At 34.7% G+C, this 21710-nt stretch overlaps 2 protein-coding genes across 4 annotated transcripts in view; one reads left to right on the top strand and one right to left on the bottom strand.

Annotated features, from left to right (window-relative positions):
- LOC141597075 (F-box protein At4g22280-like) overlaps positions 1-21710 on the top strand; it is a 218174-nt gene that overhangs the window by 145916 nt on the left and 50548 nt on the right. The gene's annotated exons all lie outside the window — the stretch shown is intronic.
- Positions 18100-21076, bottom strand: LOC141597074 (uncharacterized). Of its 3 annotated transcripts, none has more exons than XM_074417405.1 (3): positions 20943-21076; positions 19112-20365; positions 18100-18991 (listed from the first exon to the last, which is right to left on the bottom strand). In XM_074417405.1, exons 2-3 carry the CDS (start codon positions 20336-20338, stop codon positions 18200-18202), a joined length of 2019 nt encoding a protein of 672 aa, XP_074273506.1. In that variant the 5' UTR covers positions 20339-20365; positions 20943-21076; the 3' UTR covers positions 18100-18199. The 3 variants fall into 3 exon arrangements, with proteins under 3 accessions (XP_074273506.1, XP_074273507.1, XP_074273505.1); XM_074417406.1 differs by having other exon boundaries at positions 19112-20151; positions 20943-21057; XM_074417404.1 differs by having other exon boundaries at positions 19112-21058.

The raw sequence follows: 21710 nt of genomic DNA, 5'->3' as shown, positions 1-21710 counted from the left end.
ACATCGGTCAAGGTAAAGTTGTCAGGTAGTTGATCCCCAACAGGTTCAAACCTTCGGTTGTTCTCAAGATGGATATTGTTACCCCGGGCTAGGAGTTGTTCTTCCCAGAGCTTGAGCCTTTTCTCAGTTTCAGTCAAAGCCGGAGTGTTGTGCTCTCCAGTTTCCTTGTTTTCCAGGGTGTCGATACGGGTCTCGACACAGTCCAGGGTGACCTTAAGAGCAGTGATCAGGCTGGCTAGCTGAACAGTTATGACATCTCTGTTGTCGTTATTGTTGTTGGACGAAGTTGAAGACGGGGCCATGGTTCTCAGGCAGAAAAACGGCTCACATTACAACTTAATCTGACACGGTTCAAAGACTGAACGCAGACAACGCAAAGGACGGAACAAAGATCTGACTCAACAAGGCGAGGGGGACCATGTGTGGTACCTAGGTGCTGACTCGATTTATGACGTGACAGTGTTGACCGAACTTTTGACACGCGTCCAACGTAGTGGCGTGACGCCGTTGGACGAGTCTCGTGGTGAGACGACTCATAAGTAAAGACCCATAAGTACGTTCACTTCGACTCGATAGACACGAGGCGGAATTGGAATGGTGGACTGAAGTTTTCTAAAATAGAAATTTTCAAAAAAGGTTCGTTTGTCGCTTTATGGACGGCTTCCGAAGATAGGGATCTCCGCAAGTCGGACAGTTGAAAGGGTTGTCTTAAGTTTATTTGTAAAAGACGGTTTTGAGTTTGAGTCGGCTCGGAAAACAATGTATTGTTTCCCAAGACGGTTTTTGAAATTCAAAATTGTATGTTTTGAAAATAGGGGTTTGAAATGTTTGAAGAGGCCTCGGGGACGGTGTATGGTCCTCGGGATCTCGAAAGTGTCTCGAGAAAAGGGTGTGTGCTTTTCCCAAGTTTTGAAAGAGCCATTGTCGGCGCGAAACGGGTTAAAATCCGTGTCTAGACGCGGCGATTATAACGGCGTAAAAAGGTGTTTTGAAATGGTTGTAGAAAACCGAGTTTGAAAATCGTCATTACGACGGCCTAGAAAGGCGTATTGAAATGGTTATAAATACTGGTTTTGAAAATCGTCATTATGACGGCCTAGAAAGGCGTGTTGAAATGGTTATAAAAAACCGGGTTTGAAAATCGTCATTACGACGACCTAGGAAGGCGTGTTGAAAAGCAACGGTCGGCGAAAGACCGAGGTTTTGAAACGGCCATTATAACGGCGCAAAAAGGTGTTTTTGAAAGTTTTAAAATGACACGGAAGGACTTATGATTATATAGCACATAAGCACTCACAGTTTCATTATATTATGCATAATGCTGACACGGGTTTTGGCTTAAAAGAGTGGGTTACACACCAAGCAATCAAACCTCGATTTGCGAGAGGGATACCAATCCAACAAAATGTGTAAGGAGGGCGCCCTAGCCTCGTGCTCGAAGGTGATGAAAGCTCTTTGACGAAACAGAAATGTGTAACGTCAACGGTACGCTTGACTCAATCAGGTTCGAAACGCGGGGATGAGAAAACTCACGCCGATGAGACGAGCCAATTGGTCTAAAAGGTTTAGGTTCGCCGTGACCGTAATATCAATTAATGCATTCCAACCAAGACCTCGTTCGAGTCTCACCATCTAGGGATCACAAAGACACAAGTGTCCTAGTTTTCCCCAGCGGAGTCGTCAATCTGTGGACATGGGCCACATGCCGGTCTGTGGTTATGGGCCACCTACCGGTCCGTAGTCACGGGCCACCTGCACGCAAGCCAATATGTGGACATGCAGCGGTCTTTTGAAAGCCACGCTCGGCGGCGTAAAAGTATGTTTTCGACCGGATCGTTTTAGATCGGTCGGTTTCGTCTCGGCAAGGGTCTCGAAACGATTGAAGATGTTGGTGACTAATACATTTATTTTGAAAATGTAAAGAAATGATGAAAGGCTTTAAAATACCTTCCAAAATGTAAAGAGATGAAATAAAAGATTTTAAAATATCTTTTAAATGTAATTAACCAAATATTATCACCGAAACATGGATTAAACCGTCATGGTATTAAGAACCAAGGGTGAAAAATGTTTTATGGTTAAAACTTGTGAAAAATGGTTTGAAAATACTTGAAATGGTAAAAACCGATTACAAATATGAAAATGAAAAATAGAGGAAAAGAAGAGACCAAACACGGATTGGACTAAAGGCTGGGCATGGTGCTTTAGGCGCGAGCCTATGTGCTACAAAAGTAGCCTCTGCCTCAACCAAAAAGTCCGGTTTTGGCTCATTCTTCCCATGTTTTGGACCATGTTATGCATGATTTAGCATGTTATAGTCATGAAACAAGTAAATACATGATAAAAAGAGGACTTTTACACCCTCATACTTACATGCTTGACTTATGGCGAGAAACCGACGTAAGTGTATCAACTCGTTTGGTCGGAAAAGACTCGATTTAAAACGGTTTTAGTAAGTAAAAAGAGTGTTTTATTAAGTTTAGTGATGGTGTAGTGGTCGAGATGGTCGGTCAAGTGATTTAATGCACGATGACGGTACCAAACAATGTGTAAGGCTTGTGTTTACGATCGGTAGGTCGTAAACACGTGTCAGATTGTGACTTAGGAAGTCGAGTCGAGAATTTTAAGGGAGAAAAGAGAGGGCGGACACTCGCGTAAGTTCTCAAATGGTGGCATTTGAGGGGTATTTATAGGAGAATGAGTGGTTGTGTGAGTTTTGAGCGACGTGGCCACCTGGGCTGCTCAAAGAGGCGCGAGCCACGTCGCACGTCTTCGAGGTGTCTTGTCCCTTTCACACAAATGCAATCATGATTTGTTCTATCCTAGGATTTGTATGCACATGTTTGGTACTTGACCATTCATGATCCCGGGAAATCTTAACATGGAAGCATTTGAATGGTTTGTTTTTTTTGTGTTTGACTCGGTTTGACTCGTTGTTGGAGTCGGGATTTGAAATTTTGATTCGGTTTTTGGTCCGGTGTCGGTTTTGACTCTAGCTAGTGTCATTGCGACCTCATCGTCATGCATTAAACACTCCAGGTACTTTTGAAAAGTTTTGAAATATTTTATTTTCGAAATCGTTTTAAGTTTTCCGACGTAAAGTTGTACACGAACTGTCGATCAAACGCTGCGATTCAAAAGCATGTTGTAGTCCGATAATCATCGGTTGTTTTTTGGAGTCTTAGCAGATACTGGGTATCTACAAATTGGATGACCCCACCTTATGGTAATTTTTTGATGTGGGACGATTCTACTATTTATACGTAGTATGTTCATCACACTTACATTATTTTTCAATGTGTGACATATAACATACTAAGAAGCACGTCTTCTTTTTCTCACCTAGTTCGACATCCTATACTGTCTATTAATAACCGTACTTTTTTTTTCTTTTTGTTTTGTGCAAATGATATGAAATTCATACTCTAATAATTTCATTTTTTTATCCCAATTCTAATTATACTCCCTCCTATTCTTAATAACCCTCCCCTTTCATGCAGGGCACGAGAATTAAGGGGGGGAGTATTATATGGTAAAGTATTGTAGTGGGGTAGGAGATTGGAGAGAGAGAAGGTATTGTGTGATTAAAATAAGTAATGTTGTGGGGTAAGGTTATTAAAATAAGATAAAATATGAGTATTGTGGGGTATTGTTGTGGGGTCGGGTGATTAAAATAAGTATAAAAGTTTGCCAAGTAAGGAAATGGGGAGAGTATTGTCAATAGACGAAAAAAGAAATAGGGAGAGTTATTTAGAATAGGAAGGAGTATAATTTTTTTACGATAGTTTTTTATCAAATGAAATGTAAAATGTTTTTATATAAAAAGGGTTTTTCTAACATGTGCCCTAAGGTCACATGATTTGGATATATAATATAGGAAATATATATTATAATAATTAAAAAAATATCCACTTTATTTTTTATATCATATTGTGGAGATATGATACAAACTTTTAAGAGCTCTTTAAGACAATACTTAAGAGACTCAAAAGATTTGGGTTAATACCTAAGTTTCAAGGATGCCTCATATTTATAATCATAAGATTAACCCACTTTGTTAATCTTTCGATGTGGGACAATTCTATTATTTATACGTAGTATATTCTCCACACCTACATTATTTTTCAATGTGGGATATATGATGTATTAAGAACTAAGAGGTACAGTATCTTTAGTATGTGCAAATCATATAAAATTTATACTCTAATGATAACATTTTTTATCACGAATCTAATTATATTATTTTCATAATTTTTTTAACAATACTTTGTTGTCAAATGAAATGGAAAAGTTTTTATATAAAAATTGGAAATATCACTTGAATATAATTTATGAAATATATATATATATTATAACAATTAAAAGATTCTCCACTTTATTTGTTACATCAAAAATTATTATTTATGATACTTTCCTAAATTTATTTTTGATGATGTGGATGCTTTAGAATCGCTCGAAAAAAGTCTCTTTTATAAATATATATAGAATATAGATAGATTTCTAATTAATTTTCGTAATTTATTTTCACAGTACGTTTTTTAATCATTACAGTACTTTTTGGACAATATTTTCCATTTTGATAACCTTGACTTAAAAAACTCACCAAACTAATTCTCTCAAATTCCAACAATTAAACTTCTCACAATCAACCAAATATCTTTCATTTTAATCCTTAATTTGAATGTAAAACAAGGATTTGACTATTTGAATGCAATTTATGGAACAAATTCTTCCATATTTTTTGGTAATTTATTTTATTGTGGGATTTGGGGTTTATTATGGTTTTGGTTTGATTGTTGGTTGATAGGCCGGAACAACGTTGATAAAGTGGACGGGATGCCGGAGAACCAACCGCAAGAACTAGAAGTATACTAGTATAGTAGTATGGACCTTTCCCGCCCGTCATACGCAGCAATATAATTGATCTCATCAACAAATCTATTATATGCATCTTCGTAAATCTTAACTGAAATGAAGCAAATACAGTTGAACATGTCATGGCTATGGTGAGCTATAGGTTAGCAAAAGTAAATGGGTTGTGATTATAGATATGTCAAAACCTGACCCAACCCGAAAACCGACCGTAACCCGACCCGTAAATAACCCGCAAATAACCCGGTGTTTTGAACCCGAACCCGAAAAATACCCGAACCCGTTTTGACCCGTAAATAGCGGGTCGAAACCCGACCCGTAACGGGTTGACCATTGGGTCAAGGCAATATATCTTCCGTAAAATTGATAATGTCAAATAGGTATTGACTTATAAAATTTTAAGGAAAGATATGTAGATATACGGAATGCCACGTTATCACCTTGAACCATATGCCATGTCATCACATCAAAGTGTGTGCCACACCGTAAGTCTATATACTTAACTTAATGTATATAAAAAAATCTCAATGACCAAAAACACAATTGGTCTTACTCAAAACTAAATGTCAAACAAAGTAGTTCCAATATTCGACATACAACTAGTAATGAAGGTTAAACTCATCCATGAAGACTAGTGCATTACGTACTCAGTGAAAATCAATTGCTGTGAACTTATGCAACTTAATATGACCATGAATTTTCATTGCTTATATGCCAATAAAAGCAAAGTACATGTCAACAAAAAAAAGGAAAACATGTACTCCACAACATGAAATACAAAGTGAAGCAATAAGGAAACAATTGGTCTCCCTTGTGACGGGTTACCATTTGTGCCGGATATTTTGTGAGATAAAATGGTAACAAAATGGGTTAGTGGAGAAAGGGGACCACATGAATAGTGTTGCAGAGAGAGAAAAAGTGGGTACTTTGTGAGGTAAAATGGTATCCGTCACTCAAGAGTGACGGATATGTGCCGTCACAAATGAGATTTTGTGATAAGGAAACCATGTACCCGACGACTTAATACATGCTTTAGCAAATCAGATACTCAACAATAAAGTCAAATATACATACTGTATAGTCGCATAAATAAAACGCTCAGCAATCAAGTCAATATACATGCATTGTATAGTCGCATAAATAAATAATTCTTAACCAAAGCAAAATTCATGAAATACACGGATCATTCTATGCGACAACTATTATTTTAATTAAGCAAGGCAGAGGCGATTATTCGCTCTGATACCAACTGTAAGTTTTATAATCTAAAATTAACATGTTCTAGTCTCATAATGAACATGTATAAACTGAATGCGGAAGCGATAAAAGAGATCGATTACTTACCTAAAGCCATTGCTTGAAATAATTGATCCGTCTTAATGAATAACCCAAATTCTTATATCCCAAATCTGACTTGGTTTCCAAACCCTCAGCCTCACAATTTAGATGGTGTATTTTCTTAATGAGGTAGGCTCGGTGAACCTTAATCAGAATAAATATGTTCCTCTTATATAGACTCTTGCCATCAAAGAGTCAACTGAACAGCTTCCTAAATTGTGAGTAGTAAGTTATGGGAGACAATAATGGAAACAGAATCCTAGGTAAATTCCACCATACAATGGACCAACTTAATTTCCATAAAACAACTTAATTAAATATTAATAAAATACTTATTTATTTTATGGATATCTTACATTCTCCCACTTGGTCCATTTAACAAGAGACACAACATATGGATCATGGCGACGAATTCTCTTAGAGCAAGAATTAATCTTCCATGTATCACAATATATCAAGTCACTCACACCACACACATTTAACTTAATGAGTAAACCCCATGTTTACTCGAGGTTCAAACAAAATGATATTTCTCAACATAACTTTAATAATATGCGCATATAAATCCAAATGAGAAAATATCCAACTTACTAAAAGTTTCTTACAAAAACTTAATGAATGTACTACATGATGGAAGCAAGTCCCATTCTCACTACATGATCCTTGAAAGTCTTAATTGCATGCCTTTAGTCAAAGGATCTGCAATCATCAACTCTTTGCTAATGTGTTCAATGATCACTTTCTTTTCCTGAACACGCTCCTTTATGGTTAGATACTTTATGTCGATGTGTTTACTTCGACTTCCACTTTTATTATTCTTAGCCATAAACACATCAGCTGAATTATCACAATACATTCTTAGCGGCCTACAAATAGAGTTAATAACTCTAAGCTCAGATATGAAACTTTTCAACCAAACACCATGTGAGGTAGCCTCAAAACAAGATACGAACTCAGCCTCCATGGTAGAAGTAGCCGTCAAGGTTTACTGCACACTCCTCCATGACACAGCTCCATCAGCTAGCATAAACACATATCCTGAGGTGGATTTACGTGAATCTATGCAACCAGCGTAGTCGGAGTCGGAGTAACCTACTACTTCAAGATTCTCAGTCCGTCTAAACATAAGCATGTAATCCTTAGTACCTTGAAGGTATCTCAACACTTTCTTTGCAGCCTTCTAGTGATCAAGTCCTGGGTTACTCTGATATCTTCCTAACACTCCAACCGCATATGCAATGTCGGGTCTAGTCTGGACCGAGCATACATAATGCTACCAACAGCTGAAGCATATGGAATATTCTTCATTTGTTCTTTTTCAATGTCATTCCTAGGGCACTGGTCCAAGCAGAACCGGTCACCTTTCACAATTGGTACTACACTTGGTGAACAATCTTTCATCCTGAATCTTTCAAGTACTATATTGATATAGGCCTCTTGAGACAACCTCAAAATGCCTCGAGATCTATCTCTATGGATCTTAATGCCAATGACATAATATGCCTCACCCATATCCTTCATATCAAAATTATTTGAAAGGAATTGTTTCACCTCATGTAGCAACCCTTTATCATTGGTTGCTAGCAAAATATCATCCACATACAACACTAGAAAACAAACTTTACTCCCACTGACCTTAAGATATATACATTGATCCATTATATTTTCTTCGAAACCGAATGAAGAAATAACTTCATGGAATTTCTTATACCATTGGCGGGAAACTTGTTTTAAACCGTATATGGATTTATTTAGCTTACAAACCAAATGCTCACCATCTTTAGAGATGAATCCTTCAGGTTGTTTCATATAAACCTCTTCCTCTAAATCACCATTGAGAAATGTTGTTTTCACATCCATCTGTTGTAACTCGTAATCAAAATGAGCTACTAATGCCATGACAATTCGAAAAGAATCTTTCTTTGATACAGGAGAAAAGGTCTCTGTGTAGTCAATTCCTTCCCTTTGAGTGAATCCTTTAGCAACGAGTCTTGCCTTATGTCTCTCGATGTTACCAAGTGAATCTCTTTTAGTTTTATAGACCCACTTGCACCCAATAGGTTTTACACCATCAGGCAATACAACGAGATCCCAAACTCCATTAGATGCCATAGAATTCATCTTGTCATTCATAGCATTCATCCATAAGTTTGAATCTGTAGAACTTACGGCTTGTGAAAACGACATAGGATCATTATCAGCTTCAACATTATAATCCAATTCTTGTAGATATACTTCATAATCATCAGGAATAGCCGATCTCCTTTCACGAATAGATCTTCTTAATGGAAGTTGTTCATCCTCATGGTGAACCTCTTCCTCATTATGATCTACCATATTTTGATCGCCATTTTGTGGAATTTCTATCACTGGTTGTGTAACACTCGATTGAACTTGAGGAGTGTGAATGACAACCAATCTGCCACTTGAATCAGAAGGTGGAACTTCATGATGATCCCTCTCAAGAACAATGTCCTGAATTAGGTCACTCCCACTGATCAAGCCATTCTCAAGAAATTTAGCATTTCTTAATTCTACAATCCTTGTACTATGAGATGGACAATAAAACCTATAACCCTTAAACTTTTCGGCATATCCAATGAAATACCCACTAATAGTCCTTGGATCAAGTTTCTTTTCTTGTGGATTATACACTCTCACCTCCGAAGGGCATCCCCAAATGCGTATATGTCTCAAACTCGGTTTCCATCCTTTAAATAACTTAAAAGGTGTCTTAGGCACAGCCTTGGAAGGAACCCGATTTAATATATACGCTGCCGTCTTAAGAGCATTAACCCACAAAAATGAAGGAAGTTTAACATTACTTCTCATACAACGCACCATCTCAATTAATGTCCTATTTCTTCTTTCTGCTACACCATTCTGATCTGGAGAACTAGGCATAGTGTATTGGGCAACAATCTCATGCTCTTGAAGAAATTTAGCAAATGGACCAGGTGCTTGTCCGTTCTCAGTGTATCTACCATAGTATTCACCACCTCTATCAGATCTCACAATCTTAATGCGCTTACCGCATAGGTTCTCTACTTCAGCCTTAAACAATTTAAAGGCATCAAAAGCTTCATCCTTAGAATGAAGTAAGTAAAGATACATATAACGTGAGTAATCATCAATAAAGGTGATAAAATATTTTGGATCATTACCGTTCATGTCCGGACAACAAATATCCGTATGTATGATTTCTAATAGGCTAGAACTTCTCTTTGCACCTTTCTTAGACATGTTAGTTTGCTTACCCTTAATGCAACTAACACAAGTATCAAAATCAGTAAAGTCTAAAGTATCAAGTACTCCATCCTTTACTAATCTTTTTACCCTCTCAATGGAGATATGTCCCAACCTCCGGTGCCATAAAATAGAGGAATTCTCATTCATAATACAACGTTTTAAACCAGCATTGACATGCAAAGAATTATGAGTGATATTATTTTGCAGTTCAAGACGATATAAATTATCAAACAAAATACCATAACCAATAATTTCAGAATTTCTGAGAATACTGAATCCAGAGTCTGAAAAATTAAAGGTAAAACCCAAAGATACAAAGTCTTGATACTGAAATCAAATTTCTAGAGAAATTTGGAACATAAAATGTCTTTTCCAAATGCAAAATAAAACCACTACTTAATATTAAGCTGCATGTCCCAATGGCTTCCACATGTGAACTAATCTGGTTTCCTGAATAGATTGAAAGTTCACTGCCCACTTGTTTCCTTAAGTTTGTCATACCCTGCAAGGTATTCGAAACATGGATCGTAGTTCCAGAATCAATCCACCATGTATTATGATTAACATTAACCATATTAGATTCATAACAAACAAATGCATGAAAATTACCTTTCTTCTTTAGCCAAGCCTTAAATTTAATGCAGTCTATCTTCATGTGTCCCTTCTTTTTACAGAATAAACACGTAGACTCCTTCTTAATGGCTGGCTCAGCTGAAATATTTCCCTTTCCCTTATCTTTAGTGTGACCCTTTTGCCTCTTTGAAGAAGAAGCAACAGTGAGGCTCACATTTTCACCTTCCTCGATTAACAATCTGCCCTCCTCTTGAACACACATGGCCATAAGTTCATTAATTGACCATTTATCCTTATGTGTGTTGTAAGAGATCTTAAAAGGAGCATATTTTGGAGGAAGAGTGCATAAAATGAAGTGCACAAGGAAAGTGTCAGACATGGTAACTTCCAAAGTCTTAAGTTGGGCTGCAATATCTCTCATGCGCATGATATAATCACGCACACCTTTAGTCTCGGTGAGCCTCAAAGATGAAAATTGCATTATTAAGGTACTAGTAAGAGCTTTATCAGAAGTTGCAAACTGGTCATCGATGGCCTGAATTAGATCTTTAACTTTAGTATGCTGATCGTCAGAACCACGAATACTAGCACACATTCTGGTCTTTATGAACATAATGGAGAGACGATTAGATTTCTCCCACTTTTCATAAATATCAATTGCTTCTTTAGTGCTTTATTTAGTTACTTTAGGTGGTTCGTCTTTCCGAATAGCATAATCAATATCTAACCATCCCAACTGTAGTAGCATTCTCTCTTTCCAGACCTTATAGTTATCACTATTCAATTCAGGAATATCAAGTTTAACATCAGTAGAACTCCCAGGTAAAATTGCTGCAAATATAATAAAATAACATGCTTATTACCAAAGTTGAGACTTTAAACTTAATCATACTTTACCAATGTAAATCATGCTCAAATATGAATCTAGAGACATAAAACTTGCTTGTAGGCTAAAGTTTTACTCAATTAGATACATAAAAAAAAAAATTAACTTTATGATAATACTATCAAATCATATATACATCTCTTAACTCCTGTGGGTAGATTAAGAAACAAGATTCAATATATCATCCTAATTAGTCATACAAATACATATAATAAGATTCTTGTGGGTAAGTCTCATTATATTACATATGACTAATCACAATTAATGTCTAATTTTCACATGTGGTTCCCAAATAAAATTTTAATTAACTAGAGATGCTGTGGCTATTCTCTAACTAATAAAATTTTGAATCACTCGACATTAAACATAAGTCTATATACTTAACTTAATGTATATAGAAAAATCTCAATGACCAAAAACAGAATTGGTCTTACTCAAAACTAAATGTCAAACAAAGTAGTTCCAATATTCGACATACAACTAGTAATGAAGGTTAAACTCATCCATGAAGACTAGTGCGTTACGTACTCAGTGAAAATCAATTGCTGTGAACTTATGCAACTTAATATGACCATGAATTTTCATTGCTTATATGCCAATAAAACAGGGGCGTCTTTGGGCGTCTTGGTCACATGACAAGTGGCCCAAAATTTTTATTTAAAACCAAAGTAAAGTAAGGATAAATAAACTTTGAGCCTTCAAAACTAATGAAAGCTAGTGTCTTGGTGGTTAGTAAGTAGATTTTTAAACACAAGACTCAAGTTCAAAACCCAATACCAACATTTATGTCTTTTTTTTTTCATTGTTTTTATAAAACAGATTAAGTAAAATGATATATAGGGCCCCTTTTTTTCATTGTTTTTATAAAATAGTTTCGTAAAATATTATATAGGGCCTCATCTTTAGATCTCGCACAGGGGCCCCGAAAACTCCGAGACGGCCCTGCAATAAAAGCAAAGTACATGGCAACAAAAAAAAAGGAAAACATGTACTCCACAACATGAAATACAAAGTGAAGCAATAAGGAAACCATGTACCCGACGACTTAATACATGCTTTAGCAAATCAGATACTCAACAATCAAGTCAATATACATACTGTATAGTCGCATAAATAAAACGCTCAGCAATCAAGTCAATATACATGCACTGTATAGTCGCATAAATAAATAATTCTTAACCAAAGCAAAATTCATGAAATACACGTATCATTCTATGCGACAACTATTATTTTAATTAAGCAAGACAGAGGCGATTATTCGCTCTGATACCAACTGTAAGTTTTATAATCTAAAATTAACATGTTCTAGTCTCATAATGAACATGTATAAACTGAATGCGGGAGCGATAAAAGAGATCGATTACTTACCTCCAGCCATTGCTTGAAATAATTGATCCGTCTTAATGAATAACCCAAATTCTTATGTCCCAAATCTGACTTGGTTTCCAAACCCTCAGCCTCGCAATTTAGATGGTGTATTTTCTTAATGAGGTAGGCTCGGTGAACCTTAATCAGAATAAATATGTTCCCCTTATATAGACTCTTGCCATCAAAGAGTCAACTGAACAGTTTCCTAAATTGTGAGTGGTAAGTTATGGGAGACAATAATGGAAACAGAATCCTAGGTAAATTCCACCATACAATGGACCAACTTAATTTCCATAAAATAACTTAATTAAATATTAATAAAATACTTATTTATTTTATGGAATATCTTACAAGAAAAAGATGTTGATCGACCCGTTTTTTTACCCGAACCCGACCCGAAACCCGTATCGAACCGTTCGTATAATGGTGTGATATTGAAAATATTAAGCAAAAAAGGTTTAATCTTACTTATATCATATATTAAACTAGATAATAATAAAAATTTAAGAATAATTATGCGTTTATACGTAGAATTGAAGAAAATGATTTTTTTTAAAAGGCGTTAATCTGACCCGTTCTGACCCGAAACATGACCTGAAACCCGTATAAGCCCGTATTTTTCAAACCCGAAATAGACCCGACCCGTATTTTATCCGAACCCGAAATAACTGAACCCGTAACCCGTCCGTTTGACCTGTTTGACAGGTCTAGCTGTGAATCCTCTTTCACATTGTTTGGTTCTTAGTTTTTAATTAATGTAGTACAAATGCACAATATTACTCGTATTTCGCAAACAACATTATTCAAAGCAGTACAATAGGATGATAAACCACCTCCCTTAATGTTTTGTTTATTAATCACATGGTGGGTGAAATTAGATGATTATGGGTAAATGAAATAGAAATTAGAGGGAAAAGATTAGAGAGAAGTTAGAGAAGGAAAAATGTGATAGGAAATGAGAGGGGTATAATCGTCAATAGTGTACTATAATGAGTAAAATGTGTACTGTGAAATCAACACCCTTAATTTTTATCTACCACATATCAAAGCGCACAGCCCAATTTCCATCTCTCATTCCACAACCAGCATGTCACCATGCCACCATTGTCTCCATTTTCAACTAGATACACTATTAAGTATCAACCACATTTTACTCATTATAGTACAGAGGGTAAACGGTTGTGGTAAATAGTGATGGTTGATACTTGATAGTGTATCCTTGAAACTGGGTTTGTGGTTGATCGATAGGATTTAGGATTGGTATTTGCGGAGGATAAAAAGTGTGAAGATGATATCACAGGGTAAACGGTTGTGGTAATTAGTAGGACAGAGTACGGATTGGGTATTTGATTCAAAGTGCTAGTTCGGATCGGATATCCATATTAAAAATCCTGAAGTTAGATATCCAATATCCAAACCAAATGTCTCGGATATCCAATGTCCGGGTATCCAAAATAATCGGATCGGATGCAGATATCCATCGGATATCCATACTTTTGAATCCTCTTTATTAAAGGAACAACCACAAAGCTGATGTGTCAGCCTGTGGTTAAAAGTCAACTGGTCAAAGCAATTTTTTTCTTCCCTTCATTTCAGGATCACGTTCTACAAAGTAATTGATTACCATTCTGATTCTTGCTTTTCCTCAACAGTTCAATGTTTAATTAGAAAAATTGTTTTATTCCAAAATACACCAACTTCAGTAATATGATAAACTAGTTTTAAACCCGTGCAGAAAATGCACGGTCGTAATAATAATTAAATGTTAAAATTTCAATGCAATACATAAAACATATTATCTCCATAATATGGGAACGAACAATCCTAATCTGGTCAAATTACAATTTGGCCGACATTCTCACTGTTATAAAAGCTCATACGACTATAGTATGAGTTTGATTTATGAAACTACTACTCCTTCCGTCCGGATTACTTGTCATCTATATTTATATATTATTCATTTGTTATCTAGTCTATATTAGCTAAGTTGGGGTTTTTTTACTAAATAACAAACATGACGACAAATTTTAGAATAAGGTGGTTTTATACTGTGAGACGGTTCATTTTTAAAAAAAATATTCATCGAATGCTAATAAACAATTTGTATTTTGGACATTGAAACTGTCTCATGGGGTAAAATCATCTCGTAAATAGTACTCCCTCCTATTCACCATTTTCTTCTCTATTTCCTTAAACGGATTATTCACGTTTTCTTCCCTATTTCCTTTTTTGGTTTGATTTGTGTGGTCCATATTCAATAGCATGTGGGGTAGTGTGTTTTGTGTGGTCCAAATTCAATTTCTTATTTCTTGTGCAAAAAAGAAAGAGGAAGAAAATAGTGAATAGGAGGGAGTAATAGTTATCGTCTTACACAAATCATCATTTAAGACGGGCAAGTATTCAGTGATTAAAATACTTTAAGCAAAAAATAAAAATACAAATAACTTGTGGAGTCGGAGGGAGTAACCATAAATTTAAAATATCGAGTTATTAAAATAATTGTAATTCTTACATAACAATTTGTGATAAGTGATAACCATATGTTAACAACTGTGATTTATTATGAATGATTCTTTACATGTTATTTTGAACTTGTTTGATTTTATGGATTGGAGATTTAAATTTTGATATTTTTTTTTGCAAAGAATGTGATTTTATTTTTTATTTTTTCTATGATTTTATCAACCAAAAAAATTGATTTTTTCCGATTATTTAGTTTTATGTTTTCTCAAATATAGATATAAAGAATAAATGTTGATTTGTATTTATTATGTTATATTATCAAGCAAAAAAATAAATCGTTTATATTGTAAATATAAATTTTAAAATTCATTGATTAGTTATTCTTCAGATATAATTTTGTAAATTTTGTAATTTTTAGATTTTAGATGTTCTTAATTAACCCCGCTCACCATTGTTAAGATTAAACATTTGAAGTTGATTAATTAGAATATGAATTGAGTTGAGGAGAGAGGGTAATTAATTGGCATAAAAAACATGGTAGGACCCATATGTTAATTATTATTAAAACTCAGCAGCCAATCAGAAGCTAAGAAAAAACCTGGCTTTTATACTATGTAGATATAAAAATTCACATCATTATAATTACAACAATTATTTCATATAATTAATTTTCATGACTATAGTGAAAATTGGCCGTCTGCATTCTCCGTAAATGATTTCCAATCCTAAATATACTAAACATTAAATACCGTAAATTGAAAAAGAAATATTACTATTAAATTTAATGCCAAAATGATGAATTACTACAGTACAATTCAAAATCAACATGAAATTAAAAAAAAATTATATTTATGCGATTAAATAATAATTATATATACAGGAAAATCATTTATCATTAAATAAACCTGTATCAAAATAAAAATGCACTTTTTTTATTAAAAAATGACCAGTGATTAAGCTACTATCGAAATTAACACAAAAATAAAAATAAAATAAAATTTATCTATTAAACTCAACAAATTTTATTAATTTACATCAACCACATGCAATTACTTATCTAATGTGTTAAACAAATAAGAAGACTTAGTCACAAAAAAAAAAAAAAAAAAAAAAGAGAACAAATAAGAAGACTTATCAAATATGAAAAAACTTCATAGTTCATATATCAATAGCTTTTCATATTTTTACTTGATTTTTTGTGTAAAAGAGTTTGATAATCATTTTAATTTGTAAGATGAAGTAATTGAGAGAGTAAAAGATAAGAAATATGAATCTTAAGATAAGAAATATGAATTTTGAGTCAGTGAAAATAGAAAAAAAAATGGAGAAAGGATGAGAGGGGCGGTGATAGTAGTAGATAGGTTTATATTTTGTAAATGAATGCTCTATTTAGTAAGATGGAGAGAGCATGAGACTTTGCGAATACAATTAGGTTTTGATTTATTTTGTTTCTTCATGTGCTTAAGTTGGATTAGGCCGATTATTATGAGCTTATGGAGTTATGGGTCGTTTTATACTTTTATTTTATTTTATTTTATGTACGCAGTAATTGTTTAAGACGGACCACTTTCATATACGAAGTAGTTAATAATATCTCAAAATTAGTTCATGACCCTAAAAATACGAGATGAACCATTATTTGTCGATTTAAACAAGTATAAACACACATATACACATCTCGACTTTGCAGCAATTCAACTGAAAATGAGAACATTTTTCGAACTCGGGTGTGTTAGAAAAGATTTGTAATCTTAAAATATCAAACCATGCAATTTGCTTTACTTAACATACTTATATTAAAGCACTTATAAAATTCAATTGTTTTAATAATTTTTATTACTTAATGGTAAAAAAATTCATGTAAAATTGTAAAATTTATTTTTTCAAACCATCATTCATAAAATATTAATTTTGACAAAGAAAAAACTAACATCTACATGTGGAAAAATACGTCAAAGTTTCATCTTAGAGACTGTGAAAAAGCAAATTGGAAAAAAATAAAAATATGAAGAGAGTATTAATGCTTATATTTAAATTTAATAATCATGAATTTTTTTACCAACTGGTCGAGCACGGGTCGAGACCCTATAATCACGAGTCATTTCAAGTTTGGGTCAATCGGGTTGAGAGTCAAGATTTATGGGTCTTTTAACTTGAAGAAATCAGGCCGAGTTAGGGCGTTTTTACGAGAACGGGTCAAGTCTTGAATGGTAAAGCACTATAGCTATAATACGTTGATAAATTGGTTAATCTATATTTGGAAATATGAACGTACTACATACACATTATACTTTTTCACAAGACAATATTTATTTATCAGAGCCTATCGAATCATATATCTATTTATTAATTTGTTGGCCAAGTATTTCGGTTCATAAATATTTAGAATAGTAAACCATACTATAAAATATAAGGGGCTTATCTAATCCCGTGTATATGTATAGTTTTCTACCAAATAAACCTAATGAAGTTTCACGACATAACATAATATTTTAACAACTGTATTATGTGATAAAATTTTTAAAATCATTTATATAACAACAAATTACATTATAATAGTATATAACGTGGTATAACTTTTAATTTTTGAGAGTAACAATCAACCTGAAAATGTACCTAATACAAAAACACAATATTTTACATCTAGAGTATGTCTTCTGGGACTGTATCATGCAAGATATGTGAGACATGCCATTAACTAGTAACTACATTAGAAACTAACAATTTTTTTTTACAAACTATTAAATTGACAACTTCTCTCGGAGAGACGTCTTTAATAAACCTCATTTTTTTTTGGTACATGCTTTAATAAACCTCATTGAAAAACAGTCTCATAGAAGAATCTTGGTATTATAAAATCTTAAACAACAAACCCGTGCAATTTGCACGGGTTTAAGACTAGTTTACTTTAAAATTAAGTTTGAAACACGATTATATTCATAGTTTTACATGATATTTTCTTTCGTATTCTAATTCCAATGTTCTCGCTATAAAATTGAAGTACCACTTAGATATTTCTCTAATATTTTAAACATTAATTAAGTTGTTGTATCAAATAAAATTTTATTTTCTCGAAATTATACTAGAAAACTATAGTTTCGGATCAGATCGGATATCCAAATGTTTTAATTCGAATATCCATATCCAAACCAAAACCAAATATTTCGGATCAGATATCCAAACCAAACTTAACTTTCGGATCGGATATCCAAAAATTCGGATCGGATTCGGATTGGATATCGGATCAGTTTGGATAATCGGATTTTTTGCTCAGCTCTAGTAATTAGTGATGACTCTGATGAGGTTATCACTTTTGTTTGTTTTATTTTGATTAAAGAGGGGCATAAACGTAAATTAAGATTTAATAATGATTGCTTGGGCATAGGATAGTAAAACCGAATTACTATATATGTCTACAGGTTCAAGCGCAACAGAATAAATAGACTTGTATTACCCATAACTCCATTCAACCGAAACGTGGATAGCAAAGCTATTTGCCTGGATGTCAAAAAATGAATCATTTTGCCAAGGTTTGAACGATACTATTTTATCAATAGAGCCTCTCAAAATCCCAAATTTCAGCTGCATTTGAATGTACAATAAGGACCTCAATGGCACAGGAAACACGAATCGAGACAGATCGACCTCAGTGTTATCTCCATTTGGCATAAAACAATTGTCTTCTGATCTCTGAAATAAAACAGACCGGTAATATTCTCTATCGTCATCCGTCTTATACTCGTAGGTGCTATAGAAAGCTACAATTTTCCCATAGAGACCATCACACCTACCACCCTGGGAGAGCAACTGAACTTTTACCACAGAGTTGATGGCGTAGGGCATAGCCATGTAATTCACAGCCGCAAAGCCATCCTCTTGCGCACCTTTAACAATTGTAGATAACCATCTATCCTGCCATGCCATGTGACCCATCTTGAGGCCACGGCTGGAACTCGCAGTGCCTTTAATATATATCCGTTGCTTCACATCCATTAGGTCAATTAAGATACAAAAGCATTCCCCTTGATACATAACGCGCGAGGGGCCATTTAGAAGTATCGTATTACAACCGGACGACAACCTGTAAGGATCCTTCTCTGTGGCCTCAAACACGGTACAATAAAGATGCGAATCAAAAACTTGGATTGTTCCATACAGATTTAATTCCTCACCATGCTTACGACCAATGAAAACAGAGAAGATCTCCAACAATGGTTGTGGAAATACGAGCATTTCATTTGGCTGAAAAGGAAGGGAAATTGTCAGTAAATTGTAATTTGTAAAGCAACCTTTCGTTCTACAATGTAGTATTCAACATTTTAAACTAACACAAAAATAGGCTCAAACCAGAAACAAACTTACCAGTTTTGCGAAATAATCTTCCTCCACTAGGCTACTGTCATAGGATGATTCATCTAACATAAATGGTTGATTCCACCTTACCCGTAAAAACATTTTATAATTCCGACAGCTTTGCCCTAAAATTTCCATACTCCTTTCCCAATAGTCGATCTCCAAGACGGTTTGTCCAACGAAAATTGGTTCATCTGTATCGGGATCTCTTAAATTGAGTTGTATTACAAGAGATGAATATGCTGGTACTGCAACAAACTTCCTCCAGAGCTTAATTGGTGATCCAAATTCCACAACTTGAGATTCACTTGGTTGCGTTTCAAAAATTTTATTACAGACCATCTGACTAGCAGACTTGCGACTGCAGTAACCGTTGCTATGGTAGGCTAAAATACTCCCACAAACACCAATGCTTTCTTCATCGGAATCAGAGGCGTAGTCAGAGGCGAAGTCAGAGGCGAAGTCAGAGGCGTTGTCAGGGGCGTCGTCAGAGCCGTAGTCACCATCAGGGTATAGCTCGAAGTCTAAGGAAGCAGCAACTCCAAACCTTAAAGCAGTGTAGTCTACACAAGCACTACCAACACCTTCTAGTTCAATAGTCAGCACGAGATCCTTTTCAAACTCAGCAGTTGTAGCATTTTCTAAGCAGGCGCGACCTACAACGATGGCAGCATCAGTTGCTTTGTCCCTGATATCAAAGATTATACTAGGTTCTTCCATTGAGAAGACATTGTCAGTGCCAATCAGTGTCAACTTACGGTGAAGAAAAGAGATGACGTCCAGATGTTCATCTCCAACATCTTTTTTGTAGAGGAAAAATGGTCTATTAGTTTTCAAATCCTCGACTCTTATAGTACCATAGACTTGACATTTCTCTTCATGGTTGTCTGCAAAGGACTTCTTGAAGATGCGGATGGAGTAAACCTCAATCATGGGTTCAGCAAAAACAAATGTTCTATGAAACTCCTCCCAATCCAAAAAACTCGAATAACTAGAACTACAGAAAGATTCTTCTGTGGAACAAGTACTAGGAAGTGAGACAGCTTCTTCTGTAGACATGTCGGATTTACAAGGAGAATCAGTGCTAGAAGTTGATACAGATTCTAAGACAGCTTCTTCTGTGGATATGTCGGATTTACAAGGAGAATCAGTGCTAGGAAAGCGGACTACGAGGTGAGAGAACTCCTTCTGTGGACATGTCCGGTTTATAAGGGAAATAAGTGCTGATTTGTCCATCGTTGGAGCTTGCTATGGCAGACCAGCCTAAACCATAATGTTACAACTCACAAGGTATTACGAATCACTATTCGCTAATAAAATAGACACCCGCCCTCCATAATATAGTACAGAGTATAATATTAAAAAATGACCTATGAATTGTGATCCGTTATAAATTTGACCCGATGTGAATTGTTAAAAGGATATACCCGAGGTAAGGCATAACCTGAAATAATTCTATCAAACTCCATCCGACACACAAATATACATGGCTCTAATCAATCCGACAATACGATAACCCGAACTTGAAACAACTCGACTCGAATCTGACTCGACCAACCCGATTGCCACCTGTTATCAACCTTCCTAACAATTTTAATTCCTCTTAGCCTCGTGTATACAAGGAACAACCTCTTACAATTTTAATTCCTCCAACGAAAATCAAACATCAAACAAAAATTAAACAACTACAAATACGAATGACAGAGACGATATTAGCTTCATAGAAATACGAAACTGAGAAACTATGGTTGATTGAAAAAACCAAACGAAACACAAACGAAAATCAAACATCAACTGAAAATTAAACAACTACAACTACGAATGAGAGAGACGATATTACCTTGACAGAAACACGAAACTGAGAAACTAGGGTTGATCGAGAGACGGATCTACAGGATTGTTTGGAAATTTGGGTTAATTTCAGAATTTGTTTTTTTTTTTAAGGGAGAATTTGGGTCTTTTTGTTGGTAGAGTACACGGTTATTTGGAAATCAATATATATATATATATATATATATATATATATATATATATATATATAGAGTTAGGATCATGAAATGAAAACACTTCAGGGTGAAGTCCAACCTATCAACTGGAGCCGTCGGATCCGAATCCACGAATGGTTAAGATTTGATGCGTGTCATTAAGGGTAGATTTGTAATTTTCTGATGGCATATAAAAGCTCTTTTTTCCCCTGTTCTTTCAGTCGTCTTGATTATATTCACATTATTTCAATCGTCTCTCTCTCCTTTTTCTCTCTCTTATCAAAACAATTAAACAATTCAGTTAGCGATTTCAACTTCCAAGCAAATCTCGACAATTATTCGATCAAATTGTTGCTCGATTCGATTAAATTGTTGCTCGAACAATTCCGTCAGCGATTTCACTACTTCGACCTACTCAGATTATTGCTCGATTCAGTGTAAGATTATTTTACCGATTCAATTTCAATTTTCATTGCTAATTACTGTACTTTTGAACATTATTCCATGAATTTCTTGCTCAATTTGTGGAAAACTTAGTTATTCGGAATAACTTTCTGTTTTCTAGAGTTTATATTATTGTTTTGTATGTTTTCCCCTTTTCTGATTTTGTTTTAGATGTCGTG

Source organism: Silene latifolia, chromosome 8, assembly GCF_048544455.1.
Source record: "Silene latifolia isolate original U9 population chromosome 8, ASM4854445v1, whole genome shotgun sequence".
NCBI lineage: Eukaryota > Viridiplantae > Streptophyta > Magnoliopsida > Caryophyllales > Caryophyllaceae > Silene > Silene latifolia.
This window is presented reverse-complemented; position numbering and strand designations above follow the sequence as displayed.

Bases quoted from the DNA above. Each gene is read 5' to 3' on its own strand.
- LOC141597074 (XM_074417405.1), bottom strand. From the start codon at position 20,338: ATGGACAAATCAGCACTTATTTCCCTTATAAACCGGACATGTCCACAG. The intron at 18,992-19,111 runs GTAAGTTTGTTT...CTTCCTTTTCAG, and splicing joins AAGATTATTTCGCAAAACTG to CCAAATGAAATGCTCGTATT.